At 36.5% G+C, this 19,154-nt stretch overlaps 1 protein-coding gene across 1 annotated transcript in view; it reads left to right on the top strand.

Moving 5' to 3' along the window:
* The window catches only part of LOC115215439 (dynein heavy chain 5, axonemal-like), a 370,977-nt gene extending 354,991 nt beyond the window's left edge, over window positions 1-15,986 (top strand). The window contains exons 72-77 of the mRNA XM_036506013.1: window positions 1,216-1,327; window positions 4,439-4,595; window positions 6,714-6,926; window positions 10,753-10,881; window positions 12,318-12,444; window positions 15,680-15,986. Of these exons, the coding sequence (XP_036361906.1) occupies window positions 1,216-1,327; window positions 4,439-4,595; window positions 6,714-6,926; window positions 10,753-10,881; window positions 12,318-12,444; window positions 15,680-15,963 (1,022 nt within the window). The 3' untranslated portion in view covers window positions 15,964-15,986. The remainder of the gene's footprint in view (window positions 1-1,215; window positions 1,328-4,438; window positions 4,596-6,713; window positions 6,927-10,752; window positions 10,882-12,317; window positions 12,445-15,679) is intronic.
* The last annotated feature ends 3,168 nt before the right edge of the window (window positions 15,987-19,154 follow it).

Below are 19,154 nucleotides of genomic sequence, written 5' to 3'. Positions count from 1 at the left end.
GCTTTGGTCGGCCTAAGGCTATAGTAGAAGACACTTGCTCAAAGTGCAATGCAGTGGGACTGAACCCAGAACCATGTCGTCAGGAAGCAAGCTTCTTATTTTTTTATTGCCCACATGGGGCTAAACATAGAGGGAACTTACAAGGACAGGCAAAGGAGTTAAGTCGATTACATCGACCCCAGTGCATAACTGGTACTTAATTTATTGACCCCAAAAGGATGAAAGGCAAAGTCGACCTCAGCGGAATTTGAACTCAGAACATAACGGCAGACAAAAATACCACTAAGCATTTCGCCTGGTGTGCTAACGTTTCTGCCAGCTCATCTTCTTACCACACAGCCATGCCTGTTTTTGGTGAGATCTACTTTAAAAATTACATTCATCAGTTACATTCTTCCAAGATGTTTACAGCAAGATTCCAGTAGTAGAAAAGCTCTAATTCTCTGCCTCTTGTGGGTGCTTTTGTTTCTCTTGCTGTCATAACAGTGGATATATTTTGTTTAATGTTAAACCCCTTTTCTTTAAAAAAAGATAGGATTATTGCTCAGCATACACTGTTGGATGTTAACAGTGGCATTAACATACAATAACTTTGTATGACAAATGCATTTCTTCAATATCCTATCTATTAAACATTTTGTATTCTATTTACTGCTATTCCGTCAGTTATGATAATGAGGGAAAACAGTTTATCTGATCAACAGAACAGCCTGCATGTGAAATTAACGTGCAAGTGGCTGAACACTCCACAGTCACATGTACCTTTAATATAAGTCTTGGAGAGATTCAGTGTAACACAGAATGTGATAAAGCTGGCCCTTTGAAATACAGGTATTACTCATTTTTGCCAGCTGAGTGTACTGGAGCAACAGGAAATAAAGTGTCTTGCTCAAGGACCTGATGCACCTCCAAGAATCGAACTCCTGGCCTTATAGCAATTGTGAGCCAATTACCCTAACCACTAAGCCATGCACCTTCTTTCATCCTACTTATAAAAGGCATATTTGCTATAATTTATGTGTAACCAATTCAATAAATGAAATTATGTTCTAATTTGTAATGAAATAAAGTTTATCTTGCTCTGTGTGTGACTGATTATACCGCCTTTCCTTCTGAGAATGAACATCTTAATTAAACAGAAATAAAAGCTTATTAATTATCTAATTTACTACTATTTTATAGTTACATAGGAAGATATTTGGACTTTATTAACAGGTTACACAATACCAAAATCAAGGATGCTTGAGGATTTCCGCCAGTTTATTGAACAACTCCCTCCTGTGGACACACCACAAGCTTTTGGTTTACATCCCAATGCTGATATTACGTAAGAGTACATTTTCAAACCTAAATAATGCTTTGCATTGTCAGAACAAATATTCTTCCATAAAATTTCAGTTTCTATTTAAATAACATTTGAAACCATTAAAGTTCCTCCTTCTGTATAATATTGTATGCAAGTTTTTCTCTTATGTTTTTTTTTAATCAAAATTGAAATAAAATTCGATGATTGGCATCCGTGCTAGTGGAGCGCTAAGAGCACCATCCAAGCACGATCGTTGCCAGAGCAGCAAACTGGCTTCCGAGCCGGTAGCACGTAAAAAGCACCATTTGAGCATGATTGTTACCAGCATCGCCTTACTGGCACTTGAGCCCCTTGCTAGTAGGGTGCTAAGAGCACCGCCCGAGTGTGATCGTTGCCAGAGCAGCAAACTGGCTTCCATGCCAGTGGCACGTAAAAAGCACCATTCAAGCATGATTGTTACCAGCGTCGCCTTACTGGCACTTGTGCCGGTGGCATGTGAAAAAATTTGAGTGAGGTCGTTGCAAGTGCTGCTGGATTGGCTCCTGTGCAGGTGGCATGTAAAAAACACTATTTGAGCATGGCCATCTGTAAATTTATGTTTTCCTGTGTGCAAGCCCTTCAGTTGTTTCCAAAGTTGTCAGTTTACTTACTTAGCAGTCAATACAAGATCTTATGCAAGACTTATTGTAAACATATGGCTATATTTATACTCTTACTCTTTACTCTTTTACTTGTTTCAGTCATTTGACAGCGGCCATGCTGGAGCACCGCCTTTAGTCGAGCAAATCGACCCCGGGACTTATTCTTTGTAAGCCCAGTACTTATTCTATCGGTCTCTTTTGCCGAACCACCGAGAGACAGCGACGTAAACACACCAGCATCGGTTGTCAAGCAACACTAGGGGGACAAACACAGACACACAAACATACACACACACATATATATATATATACATACATATATACGACAAGGCTTCTTTCAGTTTCTGTCTACCAAATCCACTCACAAGGCTTTGGTTGGCCCGAGGCTATAGTAGAAGACACTTGCCCAAAATGCCACACAGTGGGACTAAACCCGGAACCATGTGGTTGGTAAGCAAGCTACTTACCACACAGCCACTCCTGCATATTGTTCAATATCTGCATATTGTTCAACTTTAGCTCTTAAAGTCCTGCAATGTTTCCTGTATATAAGTCTCTTCATCCAGCTGGAAAATAGAAACTTTGATGAGATATACTTGGTCTTGTATAAAATCACAAAAATATAACTATTGCATGAATTTGGATGAAATTGATGACAGTTTAATGATCATTGGTATACATTGTAGGTATGGCTTTTATTTGTCACATCACTCAGGCAGGTTAAATATATTTTTTAAGAGGATCGGCACTATGCTTATTAGCAATTATCCTACTGTTGTGTTGGTTAACGAAAGAGGCGAAGTTTCTGCAGCAAGAATAGCTGATCTTAAGCGTTCTTCTATTAAATATTCTATAAAATTTATGATCCGTTGAAAATGCCTTGAGACTAATTTCAAGAATTCCCTAGCTATGTTTGTTTTTACGGCCAAATTGAAAGCTGGGTTGAACCACAAAACTTTCCTAGTCTTAGTTCTATGTGTAGCATTACTACTAGCATTAAATTGGTTATACTGGATCTTCTCAGAGAATCCACTATTCCTTAATGTGCTATCGTAATAAGGTGCAGCATTTTGGAATGCTGCCTCATCCGAAGAAATTGATGATATTCGTCTACCTACATTACTGACTAAGTTCCTAAGAATAACTGGTGGATGATTTGATTTCTTGTCTCAAAGCTGAATTTGTACTCCGGTTAGTCTCTGAAACTTGAAAGCAGTAAAGCTCGCATAAGAAAAAAATTCAGATGTGCTGTCATTTCCAAATTAGAAAGGTTTTGTAAGGTTCAACAAATTAGAGTCATTTATTCTTATTGCTGTAATAATACTCCCCATATATGTCATCCAGTATATAGAGATGCCATATTGAAAATATATCAGAAAATTAATATTTTAATTTTTTTTAATCCTCACCATTCATTAACAAAAGGATTAAGGCAATATCATTTGATACACTCTTGCTCAGAATTGATAATTTCTGATACCACTAAGATCAATAGTGCAGATGACACTAACTTACAATTCTTCTTAATTCTTATTATTATATTGAGTTCAAGCTATCTTCCTATAATTAATTCACTAACAAATAAATGACATTAAATAAATCGATAACGAATAATAATACAAAATTTTAATTCCACTTCTTGAAATATTAACCACCATTATATGCAAAATCAAAGGAAGAAAAATCTCAAGAAATTCAGTTGATAAAACAAAAGGAACATTAGTAAATAAGCATAAAAATTAAACACACATGGGAACTTCTTTCTAAAATGAAGTTAAACTTTGTTTCTCACAAAGCAGCATGTTTATTGCCAGTGTTTGACTCACAAACAATGCTTTTTAAATTGTGGTTACATCTGGTTTAGGAATTGTTTACAGTTGCAGTTACTTGCAATATAGGACTTTGAAGAATTAAACATAAAATATTACATCGTCATTATCATCATCATCGTTTAACATCTGCTTTCCATGCTAGCATGGGTTGGACGATTTGACTGAGGACTGGCGAACTAGATAGCTGCACCAGGCTCCAGTCTTGATCTGGCAGAGTTTCTACAGCTGGATGCCCCTCCTAATGCCAGCCACTCCGAGAGTGTAGTGGATGCTTTTACATGCCACAGGCATGAGGGCCAGTCAGGCGGTACTGGCAACGGCCATGCTCAGATAGTGTTTTTATGTGCTACTTGCACAGGAGCCAGTCCAGTGGCACTGGCAACGATCTCGCTCGAATGTTTTTTTCACGTGCTAGTAAGGCGACGCTGATAATGATCATGTTCGAATGGTTCTTTTTATGTGTCACTGGCACAGAAGCCAGTTTGCTGCTCTGGCAATGATCATGCTCGGATGGTGCTCTTAGCGCTCCACTAGCACGGATGCCAGTCATCGAATTTGATATTGATTTTGATTAAAAAAATATAAGGGAAATTTAAAAAAAGAAACAACAACCTTAAAGATAATAATAAAAGGATAATTTATTGCTTCACATATTTCAGATATCAAACCAATACAGCCAATGATCTACTTTTGACTATGATGAATATTCAACCAAAAGAATCCCGAGGTGGAGAAGGTGAGACTAGAGAAAGTGTTGTCTACAGACATGCTGATGACATGCTTGAGAAAATGCCACATAATTATAACCCATTTGAGGTAAATACAAATTTTTGCATCAGAATCATCATCACTCTTTAATATCCATTTTCCATGCTGGCATGGGTTGGACGGTTTGATTGCGAACTGACCAGCTGTAGAGCTGCCCAGGCTCCTTGACCATTTTAGCACATTTTCTATGGCCGGATGCCCTTCCTAATGCCAACCACTTTACAGACTGTACCAGGTGCTTTTACACAGCACTGGCATGGGTGTGTTTACATGGAACAGGTGCTTTTTATGTGACACCAGTACCCAGAACCTATAAGATTAGGGGCACTCAGTTGGAGAGGTATGCAGGGGACAGCCTGTATGAAAGGACAACCATCGGTTTTACTTAGCTTGATGTTTGTACAACTACTGGAATAAGCGTGTTGTTATTTCGGATGTAGATGATTATAATTGAAATATTCAATTTTGAGCTGATGAAAAGTTAATATTGTAGAAGAGTTGGTATAACAATCAATTTACTCACATATTTTCACAGGTATTTATTTCATTAATCCAAGCTGGATGAAAGTTCAAACTGCTGATAATAGGATTTGAACCCAGAACACTGAAAATTTGTTTTATTTTATGTTTTGAGTTCATATTCTGTTGGAAATAAAATTTTAGCTATAGAGTATTTTGGAAATTTTCTGTTTTTGTGCTGGTTATAAACTTTTATGTGGAGTCACGTGGCTTAGTGGTTAGGGTGTCAGCATCATAATCATAAGATTGTAGTTTTGATTGCTGGACCAGGCGACGCGTTGTGTTCTTGAGCAAAATGCTTCATTTCACGTTGCTCCAGTCGACTCAGCTGGCAAAAATGAGTAGCGCTGCAATGGACTGGCCATTGAAACTCGGAAACCAGGCCCCTGAGCCTAGCTAGGCTTTAAAGGGGCGCATTTAGTAGAGATGCAATCACCCAGTGGTTAGGGCAGTGGACTCACGAGCCAAAGGATCACAGTTTCGATTCCCAGACCAGGTGTTGTGTGTGTTTATTGAGTGAAAACACCTAAAAGCTCCACGGGGCTCCAGGGGTAGCGTTGACCCCTGTTGTACTCTTTCACCACAACTTTCTCTCACTCTGTCTTCCTGTTTCTTGAGTAACACTGCAATGGACTGGCATCCCGTCCAGCTGGGGGGAATACATACGCCACAGAAACCAGGAAACCGGGCCCATGAGTCTGGCTAGGTTTGAAAAAGGTGAGGTCTTTTTTTTTATAAACTTTTATATGGTAAATATTTTTCTTGTAAACCATTATAGTGAGCTCTTGGTAAATTTACTCAAAACGAGTATGAGTTTAGCTTTCCTGGATCAATAAAATAGATAACAGTATTATATTGTCAGGGATTCATTGATTCTCCTTCCTACAAATTTCTGGACTAATTTCAAAGGAAGAAATGGAACTTTTGTGCATCTGATAATGAATATCAAAATGGTGATTCTGAGCAACATAAATCTACTGGTTTTAGTTTCTGTTTGAATTGTTGTTGCCTTCTTTCAAACGGGAAGGAAGAGCTATTTTCATCATACTTGTGGCTATGGCGAAAGAATGTATCTGGTGGACGCGTTTGAAAGGATTAGAGACAAACACTTTCCTCTCTGGTCAATCTCTCATCAACTTCTTCAAGTATCACTTGAAAAGGAAAGTGAGAGTAGAGAGGCAAATTTTGTCTAGCAAATGTTTAAAAAAAAAGATGGGTGAATGTAGCAAGGATGGCACGTATGGATGACAAAGCTACCTTGAGCATAATCCTATGAACCCGGAAAAATTTAAAACAGAGTTATTTACTTGCAAATAAATGTGTTAACATGTGACATTATTGACCGAGGTTACCATGGTACTTTCCGTAGGCTCTTCTTTCCATGGATGAACCTTATCTGTTTCCCCCTTTACACTTTACATCATGACATTTCTGTGATACACGATCCCTATTGATAGTTTTTTTTCCTTTCTTTTTTTACGATCCCTTCTGATCGAAAACCTACCCACCTTTTTTTCTTTTTCTTTTTTTTTTCTCTCCAAAAAGAAAAGCTCTACCTTGTAATTTGTCCCCTCTGTGTTCAGCCCTGTGTGGCTAGTAAAGAAAACATATTTGAATTGTTGTCTTATATTGGTAAATATATTCTAGGTGAAAGAACGTCTAAAAAAGATGGGAATAATCCAGCCCATGAATATCTTTCTGCGACAAGAAGTGGACCGCATGCAATTAGTTATTTCAGCAGTTCGTAGCACATTGGTCAACCTGAAACTTGGTATAGATGGTACAATCATCATCAATGAGAATCTTAGAGATGCTTTAGACAACATATTTAATGCAAGAGTGCCAGTCTCCTGGAAGAAGGTTAGTCAACAGTAAATCATTGTTTGAAGTATTACTAATGCTAGATGTTATTCCATTTCTAGTAAAACTAAATTGAAGTATGAAATTATTTTCAAATGAAATTAGCATCTACAGGAATAAATTGAGTTACCAAAGTGACAAAAATCAATGACTCCTTTTTAATTTCTGATTAACCGAGTAAATTTAACTTAACAGAGAGGTTTAGTTTACAGGGAAGTAACTCAATTGGTATTTTTTCTTAGCTTGCAATACTGAGCTCAAACTTTCACATAGACCTTGTTGAAATAGCTGGGGACAATTTCAGTTTATATTCAAATCTCTGTATATATAAAGCTGAAGTTGTCTGTGTATGGCAGGTTTGGTAGCCTTCAACTAACACTATCTCCTCCGAGACCCTGCGGTGCAAGTTGACCAAAATTGAGAGTATGATAGAAGAAGGCTTGCTCTTCCTCCCATAGAAGAAAAAATTCAAATCAGACAATGTTAACACCAAAAATCATTTACATCAAAAAGGTGCTTTTTTTTCTATGAAAATCCCTATTTTTTATGATTTTTTTACTCCTGTGTCGCCATTTTTCGGTGTATTTCAACCAGAAAAATGTTCACTTAAAGAGAATAACAAGCTACATAATGCAAAATTTTTACTTTTCAAAAATTCCAATTCTAAAGGGTCGAAATAAACCTGAGCAACACCAGGTGATACTGCTAGTTATCATATAATGCACATAACAATGAAGTTTCATTGGTTTTTCTGATAACCTAGTGGATTCTATTTTATCACATATTATTGTAATAAATACCAATCAAAAGTAATAGGATGAATTCAAATGTGAAATAGAAAACTTAAGCAAGGATGTACTTTTAAGAAATGTGAAATTTTCAGCACAAAATAAGCAGTACAACACTTGTGACTGAATACAAGCTGAAATCTGATGAGAGAAATATCTACAGTCATGTATTGGCAACCTTTTCATCTTCCCAAAATATTAACAAAGTAAAATTCAATAATAAAAATAATAAAAATAATAAAAATAATAAAAAGTAATATCATTGAGAAAAATAAATTACAATCCTTTGTAACCCAATATTTATTTCAAATCCAATAATAATTTTTGTGAAAGCTAGATTGCAAACATTAGCTTTTGAGTCTGTATGTATAACACATTCATGCACACATGTATGCATGCACACACACACACACTTTAAACATATGCACTGTTTGTATTTCACTTCAGTTTTATAATTAATTTATTTGTAGCATGATATTTCCAGAAACAACAATTTTTTTGACCCAAAGTTTATAAGCCTTCGAACAGAGACGTCAGTGGCGACACCTGCGGGTCTGACTGCGCTACATTGACAAGGGGCAATACCCCGAAACGCGTCTGTAGCTGTCAGACTGGCAGTGTGAAGCGGCTGACCTCCCTTGTTCGAAGGTTATAATGGATACAGATCGTGTATCAATAGCTATCTTGATGGCGGTGGCCTCATGGAGCTGACCATGGCAGCGATTATTCTTATATCTATAAGAATGCCATATTAATATGGCGATAACAATTAATTTCCAGTAAACGCTGCCATAATCTCTTTTATAGAGACTTAGTAATTTTAATATTTCTATTATATATATATATATATATATATATATATAATATGAAATGTATATACAGAGAGAAAGAGAGATACATGCACAACACACTCATATAATCATCATCAGTAGCATTGTTTGACATTCTGACATCTGCTATTCCAAACTGGTATGTTCTGGAGAGGTCTTCTGAAGCTGTATTTAATGGCTGGATGCACTCCCTGTCACAACACCTAACTTCTAAGTTACCTTGTATGGTCCTTCTGCATCTCCTTATTGTCAACCACTTTACAGTGTAAACTAGGAATAGCTTCTCACTGCACCAGTGCTAAAAATGTTATGGCTCCAGCAGAACTGAATAGTTATCTTTACCTTGTGGTATCTCCCTTGCTTTGTTCACCATCAGCTGGCAAATGAATTGGGCAGGACAGAGTGAGAAAGAGAGAGATGAGTAGCAATAATGATGAGTAATGATGAGAGAATAGGAATGATGGATATCAATAATGAGTGACTGGGGAGTAAGAAATAAGAGGAAGAGATTGTGTGTTGACTTACAATGATTTGGGAGTGATGGCAAGGGAGACTGAATAAAGAGAGAGAGAGATACAATGTGGTACCATCCCTTGTGAAACAGGCAGATAAGAGAAGCAGAAAAAAATTTTGGGCGATACATTGACAGGAAAGGATGTGAGTGAGAGAAGAGAGAGCTTTTGGAGGCTTGATATGAAGAGAATAATCAGAAGTGACTCAGTAAGAGATAGGAGGAAGCACTCTGTCGGTTACGACGACGAGGGTTCCTGTTGATCCGAATCAACGGAACAGCCTGCTCGTGAAATTAACGTGTAAGTGGCTGAGCACTCCACAGACACATGTACCCTTAACGTAGTTCTCGGGGATATTCAGCGTGACACAGAGAGTGACAAGGCCGGCCCCTTGAAATACAGGTACAACAGAAACAGGAAGTAAGAGTGAGAGAAAGTTGTGGTGAAAGAGTACAGCAGGGATCACCACCATCCATCCCCTGCCGGAGCCTCATGGAGCTTTAGGTGTTTTCGCTCAATAAACACTCACAAACGCCTGGTCTGGGAATCGAAACCGCGATCCTATGACCGTGAGTCCGCTGCCCTAACCACTGGGCCATTGCACCTCCACTCAGTAAGAGATATTGCACATCTCAACCTCCATCACCACCACCATCATCATTATGTCTATGCCTATTTTTCTATTTTTACTGCGGTTGAGTGGGTTTTCTTCATTGCTGTAATTCATCACTTTGTCCTGTTTTTCACTTTGTCTCCCTCTTATATTTCTCTTGGAATACTCAGCGCTTCTTTAGACAACTAGCGTCTTCCAAATGTATCACTTTCTCATACAGTTACAGTTTTCTTTCTTATACGCTATATCCAGTTCTTCTTATAATCAAATTTTCCCCTCAGCTAATTTGTTCTCCATCATTTATACGACCAGCAAAATATGCTCAGTTCATTTTGTTTTCAAACCTTCACAAATCCTCCACATTCAAAGCCCACATCTTTCTATCATGTACCATTGCACTTAGTATGCAACCCTCATAAAATCTGTCACTCACTCAGAGAGAGAGAGAGAGAGTGGGGGGGGGGAAGAGAGAGAGAGAAACCCTTTGTTAGCAGAAGTAAAAGCTTTCTGAACTTCCTCTCCTATGTTTCTGGACAAACATTATTATCACTGCTAATTAGATCAACTAAGGTACAAATGTTATCAAATACTTCTGCTATTTACCTTCTCTGTTAGCTTGACTGTAATCCCATTACATCTCTTGTGTGTCCATCATCTAAAATGGAAACACTACATAGAATTCTTACCTATTCCTTTTCAGTACATGAAACTTGGGCCACTTTACTGTCATGTCACCTTTCCTGCTAATTAAAAACATTAGTCTTTGAGTCTTTTCCATTGTAGGTTTTGTTCAATATTTGAATTTCCTTTCTGAACCTTTTGTCAATTCAGCTGTGAAAACTGAGTCATTAGTATACAAGAGTTCCATGAAAAAAATCTATGATAAAAAAACGGGTGCTTGGGTGCTATGAACTTGGTGGGATGGAATACACAAACAATTGACCTGATAATTTATGTGTGAATGAAATGAAATATTGACTTTCTGTTTTTTGGACAATTTTAATTCTTTCTAAAATAATATAAAACAAAGTAGCAAATAACCATCTTTTATAAATCTTTTTCTTTTTTTTTTGTCATTTTTAGATTTCATGGGATGCTGCAACTTTAGGATTTTGGTTCACAGATCTCATTGAAAGAAATGAACAGTTTTACAACTGGGTGTTTGAAGGACGTCCCAATTATTTTTGGATGACTGGTTTCTTTAATCCTCAAGTAATCCTTCAGCTTTAATACTCTGTTATGTCTCCATAGATTTATCACATACAGCATTTACTGAAACAATTATTTTTTTTCAAATGTTTTATATTTTCAACCTTCAATAGTCAGTCCATGTTTTGATACTGATTCCCTATAAGCAAGCAAAAGCTTCCAAGGTCATTTTAGGATTGTGTCTCATGTCTTACATGGTGCTGATGATAGCCAAGAGACTAGAAATGCCATCACCGTTCTGCCAGAAGGTGCCATAAAATGGCTGTTGTTCTTTTGATACCTATTGCCTAAAGCAAGCATTTTTTTCAATGGCAAACTGATGTGTAAACAGGCTTTTTTTTACAGGTCAAATGTATTCCAACCATGTCTGAACTTCAGTTCTATATTTGAGAGATGAGGAATTATGTACATTATTTACATTTGACGGATATTTGTCCTCATCTTGTTTGTTGTTAATACAGTGTTTCGGCTGATATACACTCCAGCCTTCATCAGGTGTCTTGGAGAAATTTTGAACCTGGGTTCTCATTAGAATGAAAGATAGCAGGATCCCTAAACAGATGCTATATAGGGAATTTGTTAGTGGAAAGAAACTCCAGCAGAAACCAAGGCTGTGATTTAAGGACTGTGTAAAGTCCTCATTAAAAGCTTGTTGTATGCAGGAGACTGACTAGGAAAGCAATGCATGTCATCACTACAGACGGAGAAAGCAAGTTAAGGAGAAGGTCTACAGCTTTGAAAGAGCGTGTATTCTGCATGAAGAAGTTAAGTATGCTTCTCAAAAGTGCACTACTAGTATAGTGAATGGGGAAAGCTTGATTTGCAATGTTTGTAGTTGTGTATGCTTGTCAAGAGCAGGGCTCATTAGCCATCAGCAGAGCCGCAAATGCAAAATATAAGTTAGTCCTAGATGTTCAAAATGTTCCTAAAGGTCAGCAATGGCCTTCCTCTGTCCCGAGTGGACAGTCATCACATATATATATATATATATATATATATATAGGGAGAATTCACGAAAAAGTCAAAAGATGAAGACAGGTGGTGTAGGCAACAAACAGATGTATTAGTTTAACGATTGGGAGGTGAAAAAGTCTTTAACATTTCGAGCCTACACTCTTCCACAGAAAGGAATACAGAAAGAAACAAGGAGAGAAAATAAAGAATGTGTAGTAGCTAGCAATCTATCATGGCGAATATATATGTATGTATATATATATATATATATACACACACACACACAAACTAGAATGTGTTATTTCTAATGCCTCAATTCTGTAGTAGAATGATTTTCCTTGTGCATATATAGTATGTGTCATGAAGTAAATCTAATATGCAACGATATATGTAGACATATAATATTCTTTTTATATATTTATTCAAAGTAAAGTCTTCCATATTCAAATGCGATTTTCTATTATTGTCTTCTGTTAAATCTTTAGGGTTTTCTCACTGCTATGCGCCAGGAGATCACAAGGGCACACAAAGGTTGGGCCTTAGATGCTGTTGTTTTAAACAACAATGTCACAAAATCAATGAAAGAGGATATCAATTCTGCTCCACAGGAAGGTATGAAACAAGGATTTATTTATGTATGAGATTTTTGGTATTTGAATCAAATTATAAATGCTTTATTAGGAATGTATGAAATATAAATGATATCTTTTATCCTTTAATTGTTTCGGTCATTTGACTGTGGCCATGCTGGGGCACCACATTAAAAGACCTTTTAGTCAAACAAATCAAAGTCTGGACTTAATATTTTTAAGCCTAGTACTTAATCTATTGGTCTCTTTTGCTGATCCACTATGTTACACCAACACTAGTTGTCAAGCATTAGTGGGGAACAAACGCAGACACACAGATACACACAGTTACACGCTCACACACACACACACACACACCACACACACACACACCACACACACACACACACACGCAAAGATGGGCTTCTTTTAGTTTCAGTCTACCAAATACTCTCCCAAAGCTTTGGTCAGCTCGAGTCTATAGTAGAAGACACTTGCCCAAGGTAGGACACTTGTCCACTGTGGGACTGAACCCAGAACCATGTGGTTGTGAAGCAAACTTCTTACCACATAGCTACACTGCACCTATATCTACATTAAGCTTTATAATGATCTTAATTTTAAATCCTAATTCTAACTTTGAGTTTTCTTACTTCACTGTCAACCTAAATACCAATCAGAATCAATATTTATTTAAGTTTAAATGATTTTACAATACTAGAAGCATTTATATTTTTTTATATTCCATTCTAGCAGTATCGCCTGGCGTTGCTCGAGTTTGTTTCGACCCTTTAGAATTAGAATTTTTGAAAATTAAAATTTTGAATTATGTAGCTTGTTATTCTCTTTAAGTGAACATTTTTCTGGTTGAAATACACCGAAAAATGGCGGCACAGCAGTCAAAAAATCGTAAAAAATAGGGATTTTCATAGAAAAAAAAGCACCTTTTTGATGTAAATAATTTTTGGTGTTTACGTGGTCCGATTTGAATTTTTTTCTTCTACGGAATGAAGAGCAAGCCTTCTTCTATCATAATCTCAATTTTGGTCAACTTGCACCGCAGGGTCTCAGAGGAGATAGTGTTAGTTGAAGTATACCAAACCTGCCATACATTTATATATAGAGAGATTAGCATCATAAAATAGTGTGAGGGTGTTTGAGTGTGTGTTTATCTTCAAATGTTGGGTAGTTTGTTTTCAAATGGTACTTATACGACCGTTTTTATTCTTGTTGTGCATCTAAGGAAAATATACTTGTCAGAGTCAATATTTCTACATAAAATAGTCTTTTATCATAACATAAGACATTCTCTCACATTACAAGTGTTTCTGCTGTTACCAGGATGAACTATTCCACATCTGTTTATAAATGTGTAGATTAAGTGACCATGGTTCAACCCTTTGGCATTTAAACTGGCCATACCTGCCCCAAATATTCTACATATTTCATGTTCAGACTGGCTACATCCAATCTCTCACACCTACCCTACAATGTCATTCTAAATATAAACAGTCACATCATCAAAATCTTGAAGTGATTAGAAAATGCATAATTAATTCAAAACAATGTGAATAGATAAGCATTACCTCTAACAGAGTAATCATCATCATCATCATCATCATTAATGTCAGTTGGCCATACTGGGATGGGTTGAATAGTTTGACCAGGGCTGGTAATCTGAGGGGCGGCACCAGATTTCAGTCCAATTTGGCATGGTTTCTATGACTAGATGCTCTTCCTGATGCCAACCACTCTGAGAGTGTAATGGGTGCATTTAAGTAAGCTGAATACAATAGGGTTAATGATCATCAATTTGAACATGGTATGCTGCAGGCAGTGAGATACAAATGTTAATGGTTTAATTTATTGGAATAGGTGGGAGTAGTATCCATGATGTACTTTTATCCTTTCCAGACAGATAAGACATGTCAGTTCTGGTGAGACAAGAGTGATGTATTTATTATGGGGTTCAGGAAGGTAATGCAAAGTAAGGTTGATAAAAGGTGAGATAGGTGTGTCTGCTGGAATGTAGCTTTTGCTAGTCCTAACATTTCAATTATGGGACAGTGTTGAACACTTTATTTGTGGTATGATATTTATTTAAAATCTTTGGTACAAGGCCAGCAAGATCGGGAAAGGAGTTAAGTCAATTACATTGACCCAAGTGCTCAACTGGTACTCATTTTATTGAATCAGAAAGGATCAAAAGCAAAGTTGACCAGTGAGAATTTGAACTCGGAATGTTAAGATGGACAAAATGCTGCTAAACCTTTTGCCTAGCATGCTAATGATTCTGCCAGCTCATCGCCTTATTTGGGATATAAATATTGTTGTTGTTCTATTGTGTCTGGGGAGAGTCATTTTCTTTTTGTGCCTTATAATGTAATACACTCACCAGTAAAATCTCCACTTATTTCTTATTTTTATTTTCTTAAAATTTTCATTGTGTCTTAAAACCTTTTCAATAGTCTTGACTCTGTCCGTTATTTACACTGCGTTCCCTTTTGTTTGTTGTTGCTGTTATTGTTATTCAACCCCAATTCTAACTGAGCAGACTAATCAAATGTATTCATGCCATTCCCACCCTGTTCTGTTGGACATTGTATATCCACCTTTATATTATCTAATGTCTCAATCTCTTTTCAAAAGGATAAGACATAACTTAAGAATGGTTTAGTTTCTATTTCTTGCATGTTGAGTAACCACATAGACATTGCCTCGTTGTCTCTATTGTGGTGTGAGTTAGTTTACTCTAACAGCCAAATGAGCTTTTTAAAAATGCAATGTAGGCACTGATCCAGATATGTCTCTCTTCCTTCTTCCAGCAATTGCAACTGACATGCCATGCCAGGAACCTTTGTTTTCCATTCAATTGGCAAGTCAGGAAGTTGATGATTGTGTCTGCCTATAACATCTTTGTTCTTGAATGTCTTCACCCAACCATTAAGGAATAGGAGTATCTAAAACATAACATCTGACATAGCCTGGCATTTATAGTATAATATGGGTCTATAGGTTTTAGCTGTAAATTGTTCATGAATAGCTGGAGTTGTGATATTGATGTGCATGTCTCATTGGATATTTCCTTCAACTCAGTCAAGCTATATGCTCTGTGGCTGATAAAACTGTATTAAAGAAGTAGAAATTGAGAATACTTAACGATTACTTAAGGCATGGTTTTTTTACAAAGAGTGAACAAATGTGGTTAGAATCAAAATTAAAATCTCTTTTTAGATAAATGTAGATAACATCAGACTAACTTAATTATTCTATTTCAGGTGTATATGTACATGGACTTTTCTTGGATGGGGCAGCCTGGGACAAGCGGAACAGCCGTGTAATTGAGCAGACGCCCAAAGTACTCAATGTAATACTTCCTGTTGTCCATATTTTTGCAATTAACACTGAGAGACCAAAAAGCAATGATATCTATGATTGTCCTGTGTACAAGAAACCACAGCGTACTGATCTCACTTACATATTTCCTCTCCTGCTCAAAACAAACAAACCTCCAGAGCATTGGATATTAAGAGGTGTTGCTTTACTCTGTGATATCAAATAATAAATTAAAAATTTTCCATAAATCTCTTTCCCGAGTTTGCCTCTTGGATTTTATTTGTTCTTCACTTTCTCATCTCAGTATTTTGACATGTGTTTATATTGGTGGACTGTGAGATGAAGCGGAGATCAACTATTTGAGCAAAACGGTCCTGACCCAAGTGCTACTCACTACCTTAACTCATACCACCTCATCATGCACCTCTTTCCAGTTTAAGTTCAGTTCAGTTCATGCTAAAATGAGCCGTTAAATTGTACCAGTTATTTCTGCTGTTTACGTTTTACTTGTTTGAGTCATTGGACTGTGGGTTTATTGGGGTACTGCTTTGAAGGATTTAGTCAAAGAAATCTACCCCAGTATTTATTTTTAAGTCTGGTATTTATTCAGTCAGTCTGTTTTTCTCAACCACTAAGTCAAAGTTACAGGGATGTAAACAAACCAACACTGGTTGCCAATCAGTTGTAGGGGACAGACACAACACAAGCACAAGGACATACATACACATACACAGGATGGGTTCCTTTCAGTTTTCACCTACCAAATCCACCCAGAAGGCTTTGGTTCGCACAAGACTATAGTACAGTAGATGATATTTTCCTAAGGTACTGAAAACCAAGATCATAAGGCTGGAAAACAAGCTTCTTAACCTCATAGCCACATTTGTGCCTATTATTATGAATTTTTATATCTATTTTTTTATTAGAATAACTAGGGTAGTGCATAAATCCAGAAATGTACATGACATGATAATATGGTGAAGACCACATTTATTTTGACATGATGTCAAGCAGAATCAGCACCTAATATTTTAAAGATAAAATCAAATGGATAAGCGTTTAAATATATTGGATAAATTCTGGAATACAGAGATGTGTCTATTAGGCAGCTGGAAAGGTTGACAAGTTGAGGCTGGAGGTAAATCTTAGGTTATAAAAGAGAAGTTAATCTCCATCTGTCTATCCACACAACATCTAATATAGGGAGGGAAGAAGGGGAGGAATCAAAAGAAGAGATAAACCCTGTCACAATGTATGTTTAGAAGGGGAAGAACAAAAGTTGTTGAGAGAGAAAGGGAGTGTCTAAGACAGATAGGTAGTGTTTTCAACATAGTTACTAATAAGTTCTGATTAGAAAATGTGAAAAATTTTAGTGCAAGTCAACATGCAACACAACGGAGACATAAAAAAATAACTATATGTATATATATATATTTAATCAATATAGGGTGGCAAAAAATTTTGTAGAATTTTTTTGCCACCAGCGGCCTAGTGGGAAAAAATTAAATAGTCACAGACCATTTTTAAGTTCAACATCACAATCAAGGAACGGCCATAATAGGCCATTCACCCACTAGAAATAACAGCCAAAGCTTCAACCGCAAATAAAAATCAATTCCGTAAACCAGGAGAAAATTAAAAAATTTAAGAAATTACAGGGTAAATGTTTTTTAATTTTCTCCTGGTTTACGGAATTGATTTTTATTTGCGGTTGAAGCTTTGGCTGTTATTTCTAGTGGGTGAATGGCCTATTATGGCCGTTCCTGATTGTGATGTATATATATATATATATATATATATATATATATATATATATAATACATATATATATATATATATAATACATATAGTTACCATTTTGATTGTTTGTGTGTGTTTCTATGTCTTTCATCATATAGACAATGTAACACAAACTTTTAAGAAAGACTTTCACAATAATCTTTTCTACTCTAGGCACATGGCCCAACATTTTTGGGGAGGGGGGCAGTTGATTAGATTGACCCCAGTATGCAAATGGTACTTAGTTTATCGACCCCGAAAGGATGAAAGGGACAGTTAAGCTTGGCGGAATTTGAACTCAGAAAGTAATGACAGATGAAATACCTATTTCTTTACTACCCACAAGGGGTAGTAAAGAGAGGACAAACAGAGAGGACAAACAAGGTCAGACAAATGGATTAAGTCGATTACATCGACCCAGTGCGTAACTGGTACTTATTTAATCGACCTCAAAAGGATGAAAGGCGAAGTCAACCTCGGTGGAATTTGTACTCAGAACGTAAGGACAGATGAAATACCGCTAAGCATTTCTCTCGGTGTGTTAACGTTTCTGCCAGCTCGCTGCCTTAAAACTTTTACAATAATGACAGGTTGTTGTTGTTGCTCTTGTTGTTGAGAGTGAGAGAGAGAGAGAGAGAGAGAGAGAGAGAGAGAGAGAGAAAGTGTGTGTGTGTGTGAAAGAATGAATTAAAATTTGTTTCAAGAAAAAAAAATCGGTTACTGTTGAGCATATCAATGTGATCGTTATATTAGGTTTCTGCTGTACCTGGCAGCATCGTGACGGATACGACTAGTATTATATAATACATTGGGGGTACTGTATCTGCTGTGTAAATAAATTCATATCAGAAATAGGAATGCAAAATCAGTTACTTTTAATACAAGGACAACATTTAACTTTATTCTGTTGTGTCTGGAAAGAGTCATTTTCTTTTTGTGCCTTATAATGTAACACACTCACCAGAAAAATTTCCACTTATTTCTTATTTGATTTTTCCTAAAATTTTCGTTGCATCTTGCAACCTTTTCAATAGTCTTGACTCTGTCCGTTATTTACATACTAACAAAAAGGAACACAATGTAAATAACGGACAGAGTCAAGACTATTGAGAAGGCTGCAAGACGCAACGAAAATTTTGGAAAATAAAATAAGAAAAAATTGGAAATTTTTCTGGTGAGTGTGTTACATTATAAGGCCCAAAAAGAAAATGACTCTCCCCAGACACAACAGAATATGCTTCAACACACGAACTCATATAAAGAATCTTGCAAACCAAATCCCAAAACTATTTAACTTTATATTAATGTTTAAATCTTGCCTTGTTTTATGAGACATGAGGTAATTATTAATGAAGCACAGTGAACTTGTTTAAATGTTAGATTTGGTCAATACTGTATGTATTTTCGAAAAGATCAATGAAAATCATTAGCTTCACACCAATTAAAAGCAAAAACCTTTTTGCTTAAATTTAAACACAAACATTTCACTTAAAATCATTTTGGTTTTGTGTGTATACATTTGTCCATTACAGCAAGTCCCGGTATTTATATATGCAAACGCATGAGTACACACGCACCCCTCACGTTCAGACATACCACATGCACAAGTACACACACACACACATACCTCTCTCACAT

This window comes from Octopus sinensis, linkage group LG9 (assembly GCF_006345805.1).
Source record: "Octopus sinensis linkage group LG9, ASM634580v1, whole genome shotgun sequence".
Lineage (NCBI taxonomy): Eukaryota > Metazoa > Mollusca > Cephalopoda > Octopoda > Octopodidae > Octopus > Octopus sinensis.
This window is presented reverse-complemented; position numbering and strand designations above follow the sequence as displayed.